This window comes from Salmo salar, chromosome 20 (genome assembly GCF_965601325.2).
Source record: "Salmo salar chromosome 20, fSalSal1, whole genome shotgun sequence".
Taxonomy (NCBI): domain Eukaryota; kingdom Metazoa; phylum Chordata; class Actinopteri; order Salmoniformes; family Salmonidae; genus Salmo; species Salmo salar.
The window spans coordinates 34,351,800-34,375,457 of NC_138310.1; the positions used below are offsets into that span (position 1 = coordinate 34,351,800).

The following is a 23,658-nucleotide window of genomic DNA, read 5'->3' on the forward strand; positions in this document are numbered from 1 at the left end:
TGCTTCTTAAGTGGCTTGCTCGTGTCAGCTGCATGTGCAAACACAGCCTGGCTAGCTACTGCCCCCTTCAGTAATTTGTCTGAATCTTTGACGTCACCTGAGACACATTTGAGATAAGTACAGAAAGTAACAATAATTTGTCTGACTCTTTGACAGAGTCGATCCTTTCAATCCATATATGATGTCACGTGAGACACATTTGACATAAGTACAGAAAGTAACAATTCTAGTACCAAACCGCTTTTCATGTTTTAGTATAAAAAAAGTACAGACGTTTCGGTATATCGTGCAACACTAGTCAAAAGAGCGAGAGAGAGAGAGACAAGATAGAGAGGCAGAGAAAGTGATGAGAAAGAGGGAGGGAGACATAACAGTGGTTCAGCTGGATAGACACTTATCTGCTAGGTTGGCGTTTAATATGCCAATAATGACCAGAGTCAACAGGCTGAGCAAACAGAGGTTTGGCCTGGGTGCTTTTGTACTTCCTCTGCAATTCACATTTACCATTCCTCTCCAGTCACTTATGACAAATCACCTTCCCCAGTCTCCAAGAGTGGTTTTTGATATGCCACCTGATATACTTTTGATATGCCCCGGTCACAGTCACGAACACAGGTCAAACTCAAAGGAAAATGCAGCTGGGACATTTCAATGTTCATGCAGCATAGGCCTACCGCTAGAGTGTAATGTCTAGATGGGATACAGCTACGTCAACATTTTTTTGGGGGGACATTTTAGCTAACCTTAACCCTTTTCCTAACCTTAACCTAATTCTCCTAAGCTGCTACGTTAATTCTCCTAACCTGCTGGTAAGTTCTTCTAACCTGCAAAAAAAAGTCAATTTTGACAAAAGCTGTATCCCTCCTAGAGTGCATGCCCAATTCATTTCATTCAAAGTGGTATGCTAGTGTGGATGGATATTATAACAGAGCCCAGATTTTCTATGTACCATTCTTCACCAGCATACTCTCATTAGCTAAGGGTTCATCATGGTTCTGGAGATCCAAAGGGGTGCACATTTTGTTCTTGACCTAGCACTCACACACCCAATTTAAATCAAAAGGCTTGATGAGTGGGTTAGTTGAATCAAGTGGGTGAGTGCTAGGGCAAGAACAAAAAGGTGCCCAGATTGAGAAACTAGGGCGAAGATTGAGAAACCCTGATCTAAAGGGCTGTCAAACAAAAGAACTCCCTCCTATTCTCACCTCAACAACCAGTCCATAGTTGACATATATATATATATATATATATATATATATATTTTTTTTTTAATTTCACCTTTATTTAACCAGGTAGGCAAGTTGAGAACATGTTCTCATTTACAATTGCGACCTGGCCAAGATAAAGCAAAGCAGTTCGACAACATACAAAAACACAGAGTTACACATGGAGTAAAACAACATACAATCAATGATACAGTAGACAAAAATAAGACTATATACAATGTGAGCAAATGATGTGAGATAAGGGAGGTAAAGGCAAAAAAAGGCCATGGTGGCAAAGTAAATAAAGTATAGCAAGTAAAACACTGGAATGGTAGAATTATAATTTGAAGAAAGTTCAAAGTTAAAATATAAATAATATGGTGCAAAGGAGCAAAATAATAAATAAAATAAATAAATACAGTAGGGGAAGAGGTAGTAGTTTGGGCTAAATTATAGATGGGCTATGTACAGGTGCAGTGATCTGGGAGCTGCTCTGATAGCTGGTGCTTAAAGCTAGTGAGGGAGATAAGTGTTTCCAGTTTCAGAGATTTTTGTAGTTCGTTCCAGTCATTGGCAGCAGAGAACAGGAAGGAGAGACGACCAAAGGAGGAGTTGGCTTTAGGGGTGACCAGAGAGATATACCTGCTGGAGCGCGTGCTACAGGTGGGTGCTGCTATGGTGACCAGTGAGCGGAGATAAGGGGGGACTTTACCTAGCAGGGTCTTGTAGATGACCTGGAGCCAATGTGTTTGGCGACGATTATGAAGCGAAGGCCAGCCAACGAGAGTGTACAGGTCGCAGTGGTGGGTAGTATATGGGGCTTTGGTGACAAAACGGATGGCACTGTGATAGACTGCATCCAGCTTGTTGAGTAGGATATTGGAGGCTATTTTGTAAATGACATCGCCGAAGTCGAGGATTGGTAGGATGGTCAGTTTTACGAGGGTATGTTTGGCAGCATGAGTGAAGGATGCTTTGTTGCGAAATAGGAAGCCAATTCTAGATTTAACTTTGGATTGGATATGATTGATGTGAGTCTGGAAGGAGCGTTTACAGTCTAACCAGACACCTAGGTATTTGTAGTTATCCACAAATTCTAAGTCAGAACCGTCCAGAGAAGTGATGCTGGACAGGCGGGCAGGTGCAGGCAGCGATTGGTTGAAGAGCATGCATTTAGTTTTACTTGTATTTAAGAGCAGTTGGAGACCACGGAAGGAGAGTTGTATGGCATTGAAGCTCGTCTGGAGGGTTGTTAACACAGTGTCCAAAGAAGGGCCAGAAGTATACAGAATGGTGTCGTCTGCGTAGAGGTGGATCAGAGATTCACCAGCAGCAAGAGCGACATCATTGATGTATACAGAGACATTTATAAGCATGGGTTGTGCTGTTTCTTGAAGATTCCAATGACTGTGCATGAGAAGGCTTGAAGGCCAGGTCTTCTGACACCAATGGCACTTTTTCATTCAATACAGGTAAAATAAGATTAAAAAACACTTTAGATGGGGCCAGAGTCATATAGCTATAAATATATATATATCCATCTATGGCTCTTAACTGGGCTTAGCTGTATCATTCTGAACACAGTTCACTGACACAGGTCATAATCTGCAGCTGAGACACACAGCTTCAGGATTTATGTGCTTTTCACCACCAGTCTCTCATTTGCCATCTAAACAACTGTCACTCAAAAAACTTCCTACCAGCCTGCCCTCATCTAAGCAAGTTACCAATATGAAATTATTGATGGATTGTGCAATTTTTCTTATTCCTGCACAGTGCATTAGTAGGCAAGGCATGGGTCTCTATGGACTCTAAGAAGGGCCTGTGGCATGGATGTACTGAGATTTCTCCAGGCCTCCCTGAAGAAAGAAGTCTTCTGACCTCAATGGGACTTCATGATTAAATAACATTTAAGTCTGCGTCCCAAATGGCACCCTATTACCTTTATAGTGAACTACTTTTGACCAGTACTTTTGGCCAGTCCCACTGTAAAGGGAATGTGGTGCCATTTGGGACACAACGTAAATAAAATAGAAATTACTCAACAGATGTCTGTGAGACCCCCTCTCCACCGACCCCCTTACCTGTCCCGTCAGGGGTGGAGCGCACAAACGTGGGCAGCATCTTCACAGCGGCCGTAGGGTTGGAGTCACGGCCCAGCCCCTTATCCATCTCCCTCCGGAACCTCTCAGACACGTCGATCAGGTTCTCGTCCGATAACCGCAGGTGGTACAAGAATTTATCCACCTTAAGAGGGAGAGAAAGAAAACAGAGTAAGATAGAATACAGTGCATTCGGAAAGTTCAGACCCAATTACTTTTTCCACATTTTGTTACGTTACATCCTTATTCTAAAATTGAATGAATAATTTTTTTCCATCAATCTACACAAAATATCCCATAACGACGAAGCAAAAACAGGTTTAGACATTTTTGCAAATATACACTACCGTTCAAAAGTTTGAGGTCACGTAGAAATGTCCTTGTTTTTGAAAGAAAAGCAATTTTTTTTGTCCATTAAAATAACATCAAATTGATCAGAAATACAGTGTAGACATTGTTAATGTTGTAAATGACAATTGTAGATGGAAACGGCAGCTTTTAATGGAATATCTACATAGACGTACAGATGTCCATTATCAGCAACCATCACTCCTGTGTTCCAGTGGCACGATGTGTTAGCTAATCCACGTTTATAATTTTAAAAAGGCTAATTGATCATTAGAAAACCCTTTTGCAATTACAGTTGAAGTCGGAAGTTTACATTCAAAGGCACACACCTGTCTCTATAAGGTCCCACAGTTGACAGTGAATGTCAGAGCAAAAACCAAGCCATGAGGTCGCAGGAATTGTCAGTAGAGCTCCGAGACAGGATTGTGTCAAGGTACAGATCTGGGGAAGGGTACCAAAACATTTCTGCAGCATTGAAGGTCCCAAAGAACACAGTGGCCTCCATTATTCTTAAATGGAAGTAAACTCAGCAAAAAAAGAAACGTCCTCTTTCTGTCAACTGCGTTTATTGTCAGCAAACTTAACATGTGTAAATATTTGTATGAACATAAGATTCAACAAATGAGACAAAATGAACAAGTTCCACAGACATGTGACTAACAGAAATGGAATAATGTTTCCCTGAACAAGAGGGGGAGGGGGTGGGGGGGGGGTGAGATTTGCCAGTTCTTGCTGTGAGATGTTACCCCATTCTTCCACCAAGGCACCTGCAAGTTCCTGGACATTTCTGGGGGGGGAATGGCCCAGCCCTCACCCTCCGATCCAACAGGTCCCAGACGTGCTCAATGGGATTGAGATCCGGGCTCCTCGCTTGCCATGGCAAAACACTGACATCTCTGTCTTGCAGGAAATCACGCACAGAACGAACAGTATGGCTGGTGGCATTGTCATGCTGTAGGGCCATGTCAGGATGAGCCTGCAGGAAGGGTACCACGTGAGGGAGGAGGATGTCTTCCCTGTAACACACAGTGTTGAGATTGCCTGCAATGACAACAAGCTCAGTCCGATGATGCTGTGACACAACGCCCCAGACCATGACGGACCCTCCACCTCCAAATTGATCCCGCTCCAGAGTACAGGCCTAGGTGTAACGCTCATTCCGTCGATGATAAACGCAAATCTGACCATCACCCCTGGTGAGACAAAACCGCGACTCGTCAGTGAAGAGCACTTTTTGCCAGTCCTGTCTGGTCCAGCGACGGTGGGTTTGTGCCCATAGGCAACGTTGTTGCCGGTGATTTCTGGTGAGGACCTGCCTTACAACAGGCCTACAGGCCCTCAGTCCAGCCTCTCTCAGCCTATTGTGGACAGTCTGAGCACTGATGGAGGAATTGTGCGTTCCTGGTGTAACTCGGACAGTTGTTGTTGCCATCCTGTACCTGTCCCGCAGGTGTGATGTTCGGATGTACCCGATCCTGTGCAGGTGTTGTCACACGGGTCTGCCACTGCGAGGACGATCAGCTGTCTGTCCTGTCTCCCTGTAGCACTGTCTTAGGTGTCTTACAGTACGGACATTGCAATGTATTGTCCTGGCCACATCTGCAGTCCTCATGCCTCCTTGCAGCATGCCAAAGGCACGTTCATGCAGATGAGCAGGGACCCTGGGCATCTTTCTTTTGGTGTTTTTCAGAGTCAGTATGTAGGCCTCTTTAGTGTCCTAAGTTTTCATAACTGTGACCTTAATTTCCTACCATCTGTAAGCTGTTCGTGTCTTAACGACCATTCCACAGGTGCATGTTCATTAATTGTTTATGGTTCATTGAAAAAGCATGGGAAACAGTGTTAAAACCCTTTACAATGAAGATCTGTGAAGTTATTTGGATTTTTACGAATTATCTTTGAAAGACAGGGTCCTGAAAAAAGGACGTTTCTTTTTTTGCTGACTAGTTTGGAACCACCAAGACTCTTCCTAGAGCTGGCCGCTTGGCCAAACTGAGCAATTGGGGGGAGGTGACCAAGAACCCGATGGTCACTGACAGTGCTCCACAGTTCTCTGGTGATGTTTTTCAGCAGGAGGGACTGGGAGACTAGTCAGGATTCAGGGATATATGAACGGAGCAAAGTACAGAGAGATCCTTGATGAAAACCTGCTCCAGAGCACGTAGGTCCTCAGACTGGGGTGAAGGTTCACCTTCCAACAGGACAACAACCCTAAGCACACAGCCAAGACCAAGCTGGGGTGGCTTCAGGACAAGTCTGTGAATGTCCTTGAGTGGCCCCAGCCAGAGCCCGGACTTGAACCCGATCGAACATCTCTGGAGAGACCTGAAAATAGCTGTGCAGTGATGCTCCCCATCCAACCTGACTGAGGTTGAGAGGATCTGCAGAGAAGAATGGGAGAAACTCCACAAATACAGGTGTGCCATGCCTGTAGCGTCATACTCAAGAAGACTCGAGGTTGTAATCGCTGCCAAAGGTGCTTCAACAAAGTACTGAGGAAAGGGTCTTATGTAAATATGATATTTCAGTGTTAATACATTTGCAACAATTTCAAAAAACCTGTTTTTGTTTTGTCATTATGGGGTATTGTGTGTAGATTGATGAGGGGGGAAAATAATTAATCAATTTTAGAATAAGGCTGTAACAACAAAATAAGGAAAAAGGCAAAGGGTCTTAATACTTTCCGAATGCACTGTAACTGGAAGGTGGTAAAGGTATTTAACCACCTGACCTTAGGAAAGGGCAACAGAGAAAAGAAAATGCATTATTACAACAGGCCTTGTTCGAGACAGAAAGGCTAATAGGGCAGGAGCATGTGTCACGTCCTGACCAGTATAGAGTATATTTGGTTATTGTAGTTTGGTCAGGTCGTGGCAGAGGGTAGTTGATGTATGTTTATGGGGTTTGTCACTGGTCTATGTCTGTGTTTCTATGTTTAGTTTGATTGGGAGTCCTATATAGTAGGGTGTGTTTGTCTTTGTGTTTCGTGGGTAGTTGTATTTCGCACTGCTAGGGAATGTATAGCCTGTGAAACTGTCACTAGTCGTTCTTTGTTTTCTTGTTTTCACGTGTTCACATTTATTTAATAAATTAAGATGATGAGCACGCAACCCGCTGCGTATTGGTCCACTTTCTCTGACAGTGACTTCAACATATCGTCAGAAGACGAGGATCGTGACAGCATGTTTCCTGTTTCTGTAGCGTGAGGCAGCTTGACGTACCAGTCTACTCCCTGGACAGGACGCTATTGATTCCTTATTGAATGTCTGACTTATAGCCTGACATGAGTAGTCAATGCTTATGAGGTTTACGTGCAGTGACAATGGGTAGCTAATAGCTATACAAAAGGAACCATCTGTTTGTTTACGTGGTTATAAGTGTATGTCTCTATTTTGTTGCTTTCCCACTGAAGTTACATAATGTTGTGTTCAATTAGCGTGTGTGTGTAACCACTTATATACTTGTGAGAACCAGAAGTCCTCACAAGATTAGTAAACCAAAGATAATTCTGAGAATTGAGGACATTTTGCCAGTCCTCAAAGGGAAAAGGGCTATTTTAGGCTTAGGAGTTAGTGTTAGGTTTAAGGTTAAGGTTAGGGTAAGGGTTAGGTTAAGGGATAATAGGATTTTGAATGGTAATCAATTGTTGGTTCCTAAAAAGTCCTCACAAGTATAGTAAAACAAACGTGTCTGTGCGAGTTAGAGCTGGGACGATAAATAGAAAATTATCGGCAACGACCATACCGATTACTTATCACAGGCATTTTACTGATATTGTGTATTATGATAAGTAGCTTATACAAGAGAAATGTGAAGTTTGAAATTAAATCAGTTTGCTCATATGGGTTGTTAACCCTTTACACTCATGGGAATTGGCCTATATCGATAGGGCTTAATTCAAATGTTTCTTACAGAATAAATATGACAAGCATATGCATAACGTTGGTAGCAATTGAAAAGGAACAGTTTGGAGAACATTTAAAAAAATTAGACCACAACAGTTCCCCTGAAAAGACTGAATCCAAACATTACAGTGTTGATTTTATGTTTACTGTACTTTTTGACAGGAACTAGAGCAAGCTAACTTGTAGGTCATTTCATTTGGAGCACAACTCTGCATCCCCGGCATCACACATTACTGTTGTTGTTTAAAAATCCCAAAACATTTTTTTGGGGGAAAGCTTGTTCTATTGCCAACATGACTAAGTTATAAAATGATGATCTTACAGTGTTGATCTTACAGTGTTCACCTTTTACAAGGTAATTCAGAGAAACAGATCATTTTGGTGCGCATAAAAAGGAGTCTTGAGAGCATTCAGGTGTATGCGCCCGGGCAAATTTCTTCACAATAAATATAGGCTCCTTCTGTTCAGAATAACCCAGGGTATGATTCCATTTAATCTTGTAACTGTACATCAAACATAGTGATCATAAATGTTGAAGCTGTATATGACACTTTTTTATGATTTCGAAATGTGAAGTGCACATTTGACCTCACAGGTGTTTGCCTAGCTTGTGTAACATCAAAGCACTATTTATTATAATCCTCAACGTCTCATCTTTCAAAATACACTTCTTGTCGAGCGAGGTGCTCAAGTTCAGAACGGCTGTCAGTCCAAACCCATACAGTGCTGTGAAGCGCAGAGCCTGACTTCATGTATAGCATGTTACTGTACAGCTACTATGTTCCAATTTAGGTGTTTATTAGTGTCCAAATCTGGCAAATCGCGATATGGATTTTTGTCCGTATCACCCATTTCTAGTGTGTGTAGCTATTAGGGTTGCAAAGGGTCGGAAACTTTCGGGTAAATGTATTTTATCCGAACATTTTGTATGGGAAGTTAGGCCCGGGAATATGTGGAATTTTGCTTAAATTCATCAAAAAAAGTTAGCTTATAACAGTGAACCTTTGAGGGATACACATAAGGCAATTCTAGGTCTTGTGGCATATTTTGGTTAAACTATCTCCAATGCAATAGAATTGCAACCCTCTCCATACACAGTGCATTCTTCCATCACATGTACAGCTGATTCTCAAGATCTTGCACACTATTGAGATGTTATTGAGCCCACACTACTACACTGTCTGAGCCAAGGACTACATGCTTTCTGGTAAGTTTTGATTACAATACTGGGTGGGGTGAATATATTTTATATGACATACATTATTTTTTGTTAACTAGTAAATAGTAGCCTACAGCAAAGTGTGTTTAAATAATTTCTAACTTGTTAACAATTTCTGCTAGTTCGTTTTTGCTACCATGTGGGTTTTAGCTTGCTTGAGCCTGCTAACTGAGGACTGTTAATTCACCTGTTTCCATACATGTTTCATTTAAAAACATGTATCTTACAAAGGAGTTGTTTAATCTAACTGCTTAACTATTTATCTGTACATGGAATTGTATTTGGGTTTTGTTACTCATTTTTTTCTAATCTTTACAGGAAAATGCCACGGGCACTATCTGATGTGTGGAGACATTTCACTGCAGCTAATGTAGAAGGAAAAGCTGTGTACATTTGCAAATACTGTGCCAAATCATGTGAAGAATGCAACAAAGATGCAGAATCATCTGGCCAAGTGCATAAAGTTCCCTCAGCGCTCACAACAAACAACCTCTGACAAAAGTCCCTCTACTTCTATTCGAGGTGAAAATGATGAATCAGACACCTTATTGACAGCAACAGCTCATGGTCCTCCTGGAATCAGAAGTGTTTTTGGCTCAATGGAGGAGAAATGCTGATGAATGTCTTACTCAAGCTGTGTATACAACTCGTTCACCTCTGATTCTCACAGGCAATGTGTATTGGAAGAGATTTCTGAATGTTCTTCGCCCAGCATACATCCCTCCAACCAGACATTCTTTATCTACTCATTTCATGGATACAGAGTTCAAGTGAAGGTCAAGCAAATCATAGAGAAAGCAGACTGTATTGCAATCATCTCTGGTGGGTGGTAGAATGTTCATGGGCAAGTGTCACGTCCTGGCCAGTATAAGGGTTAATTGTTATTGTAGTTTGGTCAGGACGTGGCAGAGGGTATTTGTTTTATGTGGTTCAGGGTGGTGTTTTTGTAGTAAGGGCATTTGATTTAGTATTCCGGGTTTTTTTGGGCACTGTTTGAGATTCATGTATTCTATGTTTAGTCTAGGTAGTCTGTTTCTATGTTGAGTTAATTGGGGTGGACTTCCAATTGAAGGCAGCTGTGTGGTGTTGCCTTTGATTGGAAGTCCTATATTAGTTGGGTGTGTTTGTGGGAGATTGTTCTGTGTTTAGCCTTGTGCCTTGCCAGACAGTTTGTTGATCGGTCGGTCGGTCTCTTTTTTGTTATTTTGGTGTTCATTTTGGAATTTATTAAAAGTCAAGATGAGCATACACATACCTGTGGCATTTTGGTCCTCCTTAACCAACGACAACCGTGACAGCAATGAATAATTAACTACATCCTCTCCACCCCTCAACCAGTATTCTACAAGAGCAGATAAGGGACAAGACACACCGGTCTCTACATTGCAGATGAGCTGAAGGCAGTCATCATTGACCTTGGACTACAGAAGGTATTTGCAAGGATTTAATCATTTGCAATTGTCTACTTATGATAAACCTTTTTTTTACCTTATGTTTCTGTCTCCATATGATATGGTAAATACATCCAATGCAAAAAACATTACATTTAAACGGTATTAATATTAATTCCCATATTCCCGTTAATTCCCCACCTCTGAATATTCCCCAAAATGTGCAACCCTAGTAGCTATTGACCGGAGCCATTAGGGCCAGTGGCAGTACCATCTTGTCACCGCTAACAGAATACATCTGGCACTCCATTATACTACAATCTACCCTGCTGAAATGCCAACAGTAATCTGAGATTTTTAAAAGATTTTTTTTATTAACTAGGCAAGTCAGTTAAGAACATATTCTTATTTATGACAGCCTAGCCCGGCCAAACCCAGACGACGCTGGGCCCAGGGACGTCTTCCTGGGGGCTTGGAAATTTCCCCGGACCTCTCCGTCTGCTCCACAGAGTACCAGGACCTCTGGGAGGGGTTCAGTAAGGCTCGGGCCACTTCGCTTCCACAGCACCGACCGGAATCCAAGAAGGTCAAGCCTGAGGCGCTGGCTCGCCACTACCCCAGAAGCAGAGACCTTTCCTCCCCGCTCCAAGATCATTAGCCCCTCTGCTGTTCGTCCTCTGTTGCCCCATACCCTCCGTATTGTTCCTACCTTTTCTGTATCTAGAATTAAAACCATGTCTGACTGCCCCTTGTCTCCTGTTTCAGGCCCACCCCTCTCATCGACGGCCGACCGGCGTACATGGTGAGACACCTCCTGAAGGTTCAACCTCGGGGCAGGGGATTCCAGTACCTGGTTGACTGGGAGGGTTATGGCCCGGAGGTGAGGTCCTGGGTCTCCACTAGGGACATCCTGGACCCAGGCCTCATCTCATCTCCAGCACCGGCACGCCGCTCAACCAGGTATGCACCCAGGTAGGACACCTGGTGCATCCCTAGAAGGGGAGGGGGTACTGTCTAGAGGTCGACCGATTAATTGGAATGGCCAATTAATTAGGGCCAATTTCAAGTTCATAACAATCGGTAATCGGCCACCGATTTGCCGATCATTATTTAACTAGGCAAGTCAGATTAAGAACACATTCTTATTTTCAATGACGGCCTAGGAACGGGGGTTAACTGCCTTGTTCAGGGGGGATTCGGGGATTTGTTTTTGCAACCTTCTGGACATTGCACTCCACGAGGAGCCTGCATGTTAAACATGTATTGTAAGTGTTTATCAGCACAGCATTATGGCAGCATTTTCTAAACTGTTACGCAAGGGCAGCAAGAAGCCAAGGTAAGTTGCTAGCTAGCATTAAACTTATCTTATAAAAAACAATCAATCTTAACATAATCACTAGATAACTACACATGGTTGATATTACTAGTTTATCTAACGTGTCCTGCGTGGCATATAATCGATGCGGTGCCTGTTAATTTCTCATCGAATCACAGCCTACTTCAACAAACGGGTGATGATTTAACAAGCGCATTTGCGAAAAAAGCACTGTCGTTGCACCAATGTACCTAAACATCAATGCCTTTAAAATCAATACACAAGTATATATTTTTAAACCTGCATATTTAGTTAATATTGCCTGCTAAAATGAAATTGTGTCACTGCTCTTGCGTTCATTGCCTGGCTCGTTGCGAACTAATTTGCCAGAATGTTACGTAATTATGACATACCATTGAAGGTTGTGCAATGTAACAGGAATATTTAGACTTAGGGATGCCACCCGTTAGATAAAATACGGACTGGTTCCGTATTTCACTGAAAGAAAAAATGTTTTGTTTTCGAGATGATAGTTTCCGGATTCGACCATATTAATGACCAAAGGCTCGTATTTCTGTGTTTATTATATTATAATTAAGTCTATGATTTGATAGAGCAGTCTGACTTAGCGGTGGTAGGCACCAACAGGTTCGTAAGCATTCATTCAAACAGCACTTTCGTGCATTTTGCCAGCAGCTCTTCGCAATGCATTGCGCTGTTTATGACTTCAAGCCTGTCAACTCCCAAGATTAGGCTGGTGTAACCGATGTGAAATGGCTGGCTAGTTAGCGGGTGCGCACTAATAGCGTTTCAAACGTCACTCGCTCTGAGACTTGGAGTAGTTGTTCCCCTTGCTCTACATGGGTAACGCTGCTTCGAGGTTGGCTGTTGTCGATGTGTTCCTGGTTCGAGCCCAGGTAGGAGCGAGGAGAGGGACGGAAGCTATAATGTTACACTGGCAATACTAAAGTGCCTATAAGAACATCCAATAGTCAAAGGTATATGATATACAAATCGTATAGAGAGAAATAGTCCTATGATAACTACAACCTAAAACTTCTTACCTGGGAATATTGAAGACTCATGTTAAAAGGAACCACCAGCTTTCATATGTTCCCATGTTCTGAGCAAGGCACTTAAACGTTAGCTTTCTTACATGGCACATATTGCACTTTTACTTCTCCAACACTTTGTTTTTGCATTATTTAAACCGAATTGAACACGTTTCATTATTTATTTGAGGCTAAATTGATTTTATTTATGTATTATATTAAGTTAAAATAAGTGTTCATTCAGTATTGTTGTAATTGTCATTACAACAAATAAAAATACAATTTCAAAAAAAAACATCGGCCGATTAATCAGCATCGGTGGTTTTTGGTCCTCCAATAATCGGTATAGGTATCGGCGTTAAATCATAATCGGTCAACCTCTAGTACTGTCACACCCTGATCTGTTTCACCTGTCCTTGTCTCCACCCCCTCCAGGTGTCACCCATCTTCCCCATTATCCCCTGTATATTTGTACCTGTGTTTTGTCTGTCTTTTGCCAGTTCACCTTGTTTGCTCAAGCCTACTAGCATTTTGTCTCAGCTCCTGTTTTTCCCTTAGTCTCGCTTTTTCTCATCCTCTTGGTTTTTAACCTTTGCCTGTCCTGACCCTGTACCCGCCCGACCACTGCCTATCTGAGCCTGCCTGCCCTTCTGTACCTTTGTTCCACCTCTGGATTATCGACCCCTGCCTGCCATGACCTGTCATTTGCCTGCCCCTGTGGTTACAATAAATATTGTTACTTCAGTCTGCACTTGGGTCTTACCTTGATTCCTGATAGGTTCAGATTGTTTCCACAGCCAAGGTGACATTACAGACAAGCAGTCATCACAGAGACTACACAATGGAAAATCATGATATGTTCTTTATCTTATTTAGATTTCCAGTTAGGTACATCATCTACAATAGGCCTAGGCCAATTTTGTTTTCTGTCAACCATACCACGGTCAAACAAAGCCAAATCTGACTTTCTGAAGGCCATCTCTCTCAACTCCTTAAATTAACATTCTGTATCAAGCCTCCGTCCTGACAACATTTTCTTTTACTGGAACACGAGTCACACTTCCCCAGGGCTAACTAAAACCACCCCCTGCTCTACTGGTTGGCTCCAACTCCAGGAACTAGCCTAGATGCCTCTGCTTAGCACCAGCCATATGTACTGATAGATGTTCCCCAAGGGCCCACCACACTATTTAATAAATACAAAGTATTCAGACCGCTTCCCTTTTTCCAAATTTTAAGTTACAGCTTGATTCTAAGAATTAAATAAACAATGTCCTCAATCTACACAAAGTAACTATGACAAAGTGAAAACAGGTTTAGAAATTTTTGCAAATATACCAAAAAGAATGTAAACACCTTATTTCCATAACTATTCAGACCCTTTGCTATGAGACTAAAAATTGAGCTCAGGTGCATCCTGTTGCCATTGATCCTCCTTGAGATATTTCTACAAATTGGAGTCCATCGGTAGTAAATTAAATTGATTGGACATGATTTGGAAAGGCAAACACCTGTCTATATAAAGTCCCAAAGTTGACAGTGCATGTCAGAGTAAAAAACCAAGCCATAAGGTCAAAGGAATTGTCCGTAGAGCTACAAGACAGGATTGTCTATAGGCACAGATCTGAAGATCTTTCTGCAGCACTGAAGGTACCCAAGAACACAAGTAGATTGGAACCACCAAGACTCTACCTAGAGCTGGCTGCCCAGCCAAACTGAGCAATCGGGGGAGAAGGGCCTTGGTCAGGGAGGTGACCAAGAACCTGATGGTCACATGGACAGAGCTCCAGAGTTCCACTGTGGAGATGTGAGAATCTTCCAGAAGGACAACAATCTCTGCAGCACTCCACCAACCAGGCCTTTATGGTAGTGGCCAGACAGAAGCCACTCCTCAGTAAAAGGCACATGGCAGCCCGCTTGGAGTATCGACAACCTGAAAGGCTGCTCAGCAAGGAAGAGGCCACTGCTCCAAAACCGCCATAAAAAAGCCAGACTACGGATTGCAACTGCACATGGGGACAAAGATCGTTCTTTTTGGAGAAATATCCTCTGGTCTGCTGAAATAAAAATAGAACTGTTTGGCCATAATGACCATCGTTATGTTTGGAGGAAAAAGGGGGAGACTTGCAAGCCGAAGAACACCTTCCCAACCGTGAAGCACAGGTGTGGCAGCATCATGTTGTGGGGGGGCTTTGCTGCAGGAGGGACTGGTGCACTTCACAAAATAGATGGCATCATGAGGCAGGAAAATGATGTGGATATATTGAAGCAACATCTCAAGACATCAGTCAGGAAGTTAAAGCTTGGTCCCAAATGGGTCTTCCAAATGGACAATGACCCGAAGCATACTTCCAAAGTTGTGGCAAAATGGCTTAAGGATAACAAAGTCAAGGTATTGGAGTGGCCATCACAAAGCCCTGACCTCATCCTATAGAACATTTGTGAGCAGAACTGAAAAAGCATGTGCAAGCAAGGAGGCCTACAAACCTGACTCAGTTACACCAGCTCTGTCAGGAGGAATGGACCAAAAACATCCCATGGTGTTTATACTTGCGTACTCTTGTTTGTACAGATGAACATGGTACTTTCAGGCATTTAGAAATTTCTCCCAAGGATGAACCAGACATGTGGAGGTCTATTGTTCTTCTGAGGTCTTGGCAGATTTATTTTGATTTTCCCATGATGTCAAGCAAAGAGGCACTGAGTTTGAAGCTAGGCCTTGAAATACATCCACGGGTACACCTCCAATTGACTCAAATTATGTCAATTAGCCTATCAGAAGCCATGACATTTTCTGGAATTTTCCAAGCTGTTTAAAGGCACAGTCAACTTAGTGTATGTGAACTTCTGACCCACTGAAATTTAAATACAGTGAATTATAAGTGAAATAATCTGTAAACAATTTTTGGAAAAATTACTTTTCGCATGCACAAAGCAGATGTCCTAACCGACTTGCCAAAACTATAGTTTGTTAACAAGAAATTTGTGGAGTGGTTGAAAAACTAGTTTTAACGACTCTAACCTAAGTGTATGTAAACTTCCGACTTCAACTCTACATATCCCAACCAAAAGCCACGAATTACAGGCAACATCCATATCGAGCTAAAGGCTAGAGCTGCTGCTTTCAAAGAGCGAGACACTAATCCGGACAACTATAAGAAATCCTGCTATGCCCACAGACGAACTATCAAACAAGAAAAGCGTAAATACAGGATTAAGATTGAATCCAACTACACTGGCTCTGACGCTCGTTGGATGTGGCAGGGCTTGAAGACTATTACGGACTCCAAAGGGAAACCCAGACGTGAGCTGCCCAGTGATGCGAGCCTACCAGATGAGCTAAAGAAGTTCTATGCTCGCTTCGAGGCAAGCAACACTGAAGCATGCATAAGAGCAAAAGCTGTTCTGGATGACTGTGATAACGCTCTCGGTAGCCAATGTGTGCAAGACCTTTAAACAGGTCAACATTCACAAAGCCGCGGGGCCAGATCGATTACCAGGACGTGTACTCAAAGCATGCGCGGACCAACTGGCAAGAGTCTTCACTGACATTTTCAAACTCTCCATGACTGAGTCTGTAATACCTACATGTTTCAAGCAGACCACCATAGTCCCTGTGCCCAAGGAAGCGAAGGTAACCTGCCTAAATTATTACCGCCCCGTAGCACTCACGTCAGTAGCCATGAAGTGCTTTGAAAGGCTGGTCATGGCTCACAACAGCATCCTCCCAGATACCCTAGAACCACTCCAAATCACATACCGCTCCAACAGATCCACAGATGACGCAATCTCTATCGCACTCCATACTGCCCTTTCCCACCTAGACAAAAGGAACACCTATGTGAGAATACTGTTTATTGACTACAGCTCAGCGTAGCACCATAGTGCCCACAAAGCTCATCACTAAGCTAAGGACCCTGGAACTAAACACCTCCCTCTGCAACTGGATCCTGGACTTCCTGACGGGCCACCCCCAGGTGGTAAGGGTAGGCAACAACACGTCTACCACGCTGATCCTCAACACTGGGGCCCCTCAAGGGTGTGTACTTAGTCCCCTCCTGTACTCCCTGTTCACCCACGACCGCGTGGACAAACATGACGCCAACACCATCATTAAGTTTGCTGACGACACAACAGGGTTAGGCCTGATCACCGACAACGATGAGACGGCCTACAGGGAGGTGGTCAGAGAACTGGCAGTGTGGTGCCAGGACAACAACCACTCCCTCAATGTGAGCAAGACTAAGGAGCTGATCGTGGACTACAGGAAAAGGCGGGCCGAACAGGCCCCCATTAACATCAACGGCGCTGTAATGGAGCGGGTCGAGAGTTTCAAGTTCCTTGGTGTCCACATCACCAACAAACTATCATGGTCCAAACACACCAAGACAGTCGTTAAGAGGGCACAACACCTTTTCCCCCTCATGAGATTGAAAAGATTTGGCATGGGTCCCCAGATCCTCAAAAGGTTCTAGAGCTGCACAATCGAGAGCATCCTGACCGGTTGCATCACCGCCTGGTATGGCAACTGCACAGCATCTGACCGTAAGGCGCTACAGAGGGTAGTGCTTACGACCCAGTACATCACTGGAACCAAGCTTCCTGAAATCATGGACCTAAATAATAGGTGGTGTCAGAGGAAAGTCCATAAAATTGTCAGAGACTCCAGTCACCCAAGTCATAGACTGTTTTCTCTGCTACCGCACAGGAAGTGGTACCACCGGACTATTACATTGACCCCCCCTCCATTTGTTTTGTACACTGCTGCTACTCGCTATTTATTATCTACAATGGGGGGAAAAAGTATTTGATCCCCTGCTGATTTTGTACGTTTGCCCACTTACAAAGAAATGATCAGTCTATAATTTTAATAATACGTTTATTTGAACAGTGAGAGACAGAATAACAACAGAAAATCCAGAAAAACGCATGTCAAAAATGTTATAAAATGATTTGCATTTTAATGAGGGAAATAAGTATTTGACCCCTCTGCAAAACATGACTTAGTACTTGGTGGCAAAACCCTTGTTGGCAATCACAGAGGTCAGACATTTCTTGTAGTTGGCCACCAGGTTTGCACACATCTCAGGAAGGATTTTGTCCCACTCCTCTTTGCAGATCTTCTCCAAGTCATTAAGGTTTCGATGCTGAAGTTTGGCAACTCAAACCTTCAGCTCCCTCCACAGATTTTCTATGGGATTAAGGTCTGGAGACTGGCTAGGCCACTCCAGGACCTTAATGTGCTTCTTCTTGAGCCACTCCTTTGTTGCCTTGGCCGTGTATTTTGGGTCATTGTAATGCTGGAATACCCATCCACGACCCATTTTCAATGCCCTGGCTGAGGGAAGGAGGTTCTCACCCAAGATTTGACGGTACATGGCCCCGTCCATCATCCCTTTGATGCGGTGAAATTGTCCTGTCCCCTTAGCAGAAAAACACCCCCAAAGCATAATGTTTCCACCTCCATGTTTGACGGTGGAGATGGTGTTCTTGGGGTCATAGGCAGCATTCCTCCTCCTCCAAACACGGCGAGTTGAGTTGATGTCAAAAAGCTCAATTTTGGTCTCATCTGACCACAACACTTTCACCAGTTGTCCTCTGAGTCATTCAGATGTTCATTGGTAAACTTCAGACGGGCATGTATATGTATTCTTGAGCAGGGGGACCTTGCGGGCGCTGCAGGATTTCAGTTCTTCACGGCGTAGTGTGTTACCAATTGTTTTCTTGGTGACTATGGTCCCAGCTGCCTTGAGATCATTGACAAGATCATCCCGTGTAGTTCTGGGCTGATTCCTCACCGTTCTCATGATCATTGCAACTCCACGAGGTGAGATCTTGCATGGAGCCCCAGGCCGAGAGATATTGACAGTTCTTTTGTGTTTCTTCCATTTGCGAATAATTGCACCAAATGTTGTCACCTTCTCACCAAGCTGCTTGGCGATGGTCTTGTAGCCCATTCCAGCCTTGTGTAGGTCTACAATCTTGTCCCTGACATCCTTGGAGAGCTCTTTGGTCTTTTCCATGGTGGAGAGTTTGGAATCTGATTGATTGCTTCTGTGGACAGGTGTCTTTTTTACAGGTAACAAGCTGCAGTTAGGAGCACTCCCTTTAAGAGTGTGCTCCTAATCTCAGCTCGTTACCTGTATAAAAGACACCTGGGAGCCAGAAATCTTTCTGATTGAGAGGGGGTCAAATACTTATTTCCCTCATTAAAATGCAAATCAATTTATAACATTTTTGACATGCATTTTCTGGATATTTTTGTTGTTATTCTGTCTCTCACTGTTCAAATAAACCTACCATTAAAATTATAGACTGATCCATTCTTTGTCAGTGGGCAAACGTACAAAATCAGCAGGGGATCAAATACTTTTTTCCCCCACTGTATGTATAGTCATGTCACCTACTTACAAGTACAAATGACCTCTAACCTGTACACCCGCACACCCGCACACTGACTCTGTACCGGTACCTCCTGTATATAGCCTCGTTATTGTTATGTTATTGTGTTACTTTGTTTATTTTACTTTCGTTTATTTGGTAAATATTTTCTTCACTCTTCTTGAACTGCACTGTTGGTTAAGGGCTTGTAAGTAAGCATTTCACGGTAAGGTCTACACTTGTTGTATTCGGCGCATGTGACAAATACAGTTTGATTTGATTTGAATGCCAAGTGTCCCATCTGTAGAAAAGCTGGCTCTATCCCTAAGGTGAAGCATGGTGGTGGCACCATCATGCTGTGGGGATGTTTTCAGCAGCAGGGACTGTGAGACTAGTCAGGATTCAGGGAAAGATGAATGGAGCAAAGTACAGAGAGATACTTCATGAAAACCTGCTCCAGAGCGCTCAGGACCTCAGACTGGGGCAAAGGTTCACCTTCCAACATGACAACGACCATAAGCACACAGCCAAGCCAATGCAGGGGTGGCTTCGGGACAAGTCTGTGAATGTCCTAGAGTGGCCCAGCCAGAGCCCGGACTTGAACCCGATCGAACATCTCTGGAGAGACCTGAAAATAGCGGTATAGCGACGCTCCCCATCAAACCTGAGAGCTCGAGAGGATCTGCAGAGAAGAATGGGAGAAACTCCCCAAAAACAGGTGTGCCAAGCTTGTAGCATCATACCCAAGAAGACTCGAGGCTGTAATCATTGCTAAAGGTGCTTCAACAAGGTACTGAGTAAAGGGTCTGAACACTTATGTCCAAAAATATGTTTTCACTTTGTCATTATGAGGTATTGTGTGTAGATTGATGAGGGAAAACAACTATAAGATCCATATTAGAATAAGGCTGTAATGTAACTAAATGTGGAAAAAGTCAAGGGGTCTGAATACTTTCCGAATGTACTGTATCTAATACACTGACGGGACACAACGTTCCAGCAGCAATCTGGAACAAACTGACGATACAGCATTCAAATCTGAAACTGGAGATAGCAAAATCTCACGAGTGAGAGAGTTGAGAGGGACGGAGAGTTGAGACAGCAAAAGGCGTATCTGACTTTTTACACTAGACTGCAGTAGGAATCATATTGTCATGGCGTAAATCAGAAGTAGGATAAAGCCTAAAGAGAAAATCTCAAAGGCGAGAAGCCCAAATTAGGAAAGCCAGTGATGGAGAGGCAGGCAGGAGAAGTAGCCTGTGGGCTGTCCAAAATTGTACATTTTATTGACCTAAGTAGGAGCTGTGAAATGTCAATAAAGTTAGAGGCTAGTAGTGCACAGTTTGTGGCTGGCCGAACCTAACAGGCTTAGCAAGTCAAACACAGCTGGCGAGCAGAGCCTATACTATGAATGTAATTTGAGGAGTTAGCTAGGTAACTTTGGTTAACTGAGTTCAACTCGGGGTAACCGGTACCACAAAAGTGGCTCACCTATAAGCCAGGCAAAATTCTACGGCAACAAATCATTCAGAACTAACTTGCAGTGACTGATGACAAAGGGGCTGTCTTATCGTAGTGACATCAGGCCTGGATAGAAGCAGTCTACCGTCTTCAGAACAGGATAATAATTGGTTTGACACGAAATAATAGAAAAATAAATAACACTGTTTGTTCCATCTATCATAAAGTTGTGATTGAGAATAGCCTATGCCTACGCTATAAACTTTCATTCTTGTTTTTTTTTTAAAGCCATAACTTTAGGACAACACCTTCGTAGGCTAGAATACATTACATGGCCAAAAGTATGTGGACACCTGCTCGTCGAACATCTCGTTCCAAAATCGTGGGCATTAATATGGAATTGGTCCCCCCTTTGCTGCTATAACAGCCTCCACTCTTCTAGGAAGGCTTTCCACTAAATGTTGGAACATTGCTGTGGGGACTTGCTTCCATTCAGCCACAAGAGCATTAGTGAGGTTGGGCCATGATGTTGGCAGATAAGGCTTGGCTCGCAGTTGACGTTCCAATTCATTCCCAAAGGTGTTCGATGGGGTTGAGGTCAGGGTTCTGTGCAGGCCAGTCAAGTTCTTCCACATCAATCTCAACAAACCATTTATGTATGGACCTTGTGTACAGGTGCCTTGTCATGCTGAAACAGGGAAGGGCCTTCCCGAAACTGTTGCCACAAAGTTGGAAGCACAGAATTGTCTAGAATGTCATTGTATGCTGTAGCGTTAAGATTGTCCTTCACTGGAACTAAGGGGCCTAGCCCGAACCATGAAAAAAATAGCCCCAGACCATTATTCCTCCTCCACCAAACTTTACAGTTGCCACTGTTTGCTCGGGTATTTGTATTTATTAAGGATCCCCATTAGCTGTTGCCAAAGCAGCAGCTACTCTTCCTGGGGTCCAGCGACATTAAGGCAGTGTGGCTGAAATAGTTTTTGTGTATATAGTGCATGTCCTGCTCCTTCCCTGACTTTATTGTCAATGTCAGAATTTTGAAATCACAAACAGAAAAGTATTTAGAGACTTTTTACCAATTTTTTTCACACCTATTCCTAACTTAACCCACCAAGACAATGTGCTGTAGTATGTTGGTACCCAGCCAGGCGCTAATGCGTCACTCTCTCCTCACTGATCGAATGACAAATGGGTGATAATTGTGCACCTTACTTCACAAATTAATTTAAATTAGGCCTAACTGAATGATGAGGAGGGTGAAGAAGTTGATTTAATTTAGAAAGACAATAGTGTAATGATGAGTTTGTGTTAGGCCTATTTACCAGCAGCAAATAATTTGACCTCGGACCTTGCGGGTTCATAGTATTCTCTTTTACGTTTCACTTTGTAAAACGAAGCTGCTATGGGACTGTTTTAATTACTATAACTCTATTACTAATCAAATTTACTGTCAGGGAAACAAAAACATGCTACATGTTGAAGTAGGCCTTTAGAATAACGCAAAACATATCCTTGACTGTAGAGTAGATGAGCGGGAAACAAACGATGCAAGTCAACCGGCACAGCCGGTCCTTCGAAATTACACCTAAACTACAGTACCAGTCAAAAGTTTGGACACACCTACTCATTCAAGGGCTTTTCTTTATTTTTACATTGTAGAATAATAGTGAAAACATCAAAACTATGAAATAACACATACGGAATCATGTACTAACCAAAAAAAGTGATAAACAAATCAAAATATATTTTATATTTGTCCTGATAGCTTCTGGTGTGGATGAACAAAATCAACATGCGCACCATGGCGCACGCAGACGAACGCGCGTCCCGGTCTGGTCTGCATGGTAAAACTTTTTCCGCACCCAATGTCATTCAGCCATCCCTGATTAACGTGCCTTGGTAGCCTACATAAACCGTTGAAGTAATGGTTAGACAATCAGATGAAAACAACATGATTGGTTGTGTTCATGCCACATTAAAAGGTAGGCTAGTAACGTTACATTTAAACGTTAAAAGGACAAATCTTTACTATTAGGCCCATAGAGATCCTATTAAATTCATATGGATTGTATATGTAATTATATGATTAAGCGGCCACATAAGAGGTTCCCGTATCTGTAAGAAATTAAATTGACTTTCACCCGTGCATAACATAGTCAAACACGAGTTACATTTTTAACTAGCCATCCATAGACCAGGCCAACAGCTTTAACTGGCCGAAGCTAGAAGATGCGCGCTTATTGCATGTCTGATAACAAGTCAGTAAAAGTCAATATTTGGGCATAGCTTGCCAATCGCCAGTGTCTTCAAAATTAATTTACTTAGCTAGTGTTGATAGACATTGATGTGGTGCAATTTGAACGGAAAATAAAACTAGCTAGCTAACTACCACTGATAAGAGTAAATTCAAGTCAATAGTGAATGGCTCGAGGAGGCTGGCTAGATGTTCTGACCCTGCAATGCCAACGTGATCAGACGTCACGTGGCGTACCTTCCAGTAATTTAGCTTCTTCAAAATAGCAAAAATACATGTTTCTAACCAGTAGCCACTTACCTGTTGAACCTTGTCATGGTGGAGCTCCGTGAAGTAGTATGCCAGAAGATGAGAGGCTATCATCGTCGTTATGAATGTCCTTCTCCTCTACCACTTAGCTAGCAAACTATGTTAATTAAATTATTTCCTAATAGCGGGCTTGTTCGTTAAACATTCGGCAACTAGTCATAACATTGAACAGAATCTGCACTGGCCTTCGTAATGACACTGTTAGCTACTACGACTTTATAGATATGTTGACTACAGAAGTCATATACTTCAAACAAGTCATTCGAGAATAACGAGTATTTTTACAGTCATTGCAGGCACGAGGAAGGTGTGGCTTATTTCGTGTCGCCGTCTAATGAAAAGCAAATTATGATATATATATACTCTAATAGTTTAGGAATGGATTTGATAGCCTACCTATAATCAAATCTTCTCACAATTATACAACATCGCATTCAATATTATGATTGAATTAACTCTCAAAGCAACTTTTAATTACTTTGATATATAGTGTATCTTATTGATAGAGATACAACTCCATAATCTTATTTCTGTAAAACAACACTGACCTTGGTAACTGCTATTATGTCAACGTGATATCACAACATAATGATTTGATTATCTCTCAGAGCAACTTTTAATTAGTTTTTTTTATATAAAATAGTGTATCTCATAGAGCTATAACAGCGTTCCCCAAAACTCTGTCCTCTGGACCCCAAAGGGTAGTGCTAGGT

General features: G+C 42.7%; 1 protein-coding gene across 1 annotated transcript in view; it reads right to left on the bottom strand.

Annotated features, from left to right (window-relative positions):
- LOC106580495 (hexokinase-2) overlaps positions 1–23,200 on the bottom strand; it is a 100,693-nt gene extending 77,493 nt beyond the window's left edge. Inside the window, exons 1-2 of the mRNA XM_014161633.3 lie at positions 22,937–23,200; positions 3,290–3,452 (exon numbers count right to left, since the gene is read on the bottom strand). Coding sequence (XP_014017108.3) covers positions 3,290–3,452; positions 22,937–22,999 — 226 coding nt within the window. The 5' untranslated portion in view covers positions 23,000–23,200. The remainder of the gene's footprint in view (positions 1–3,289; positions 3,453–22,936) is intronic.
- Positions 23,201–23,658: the final 458 nt, after the last annotated feature.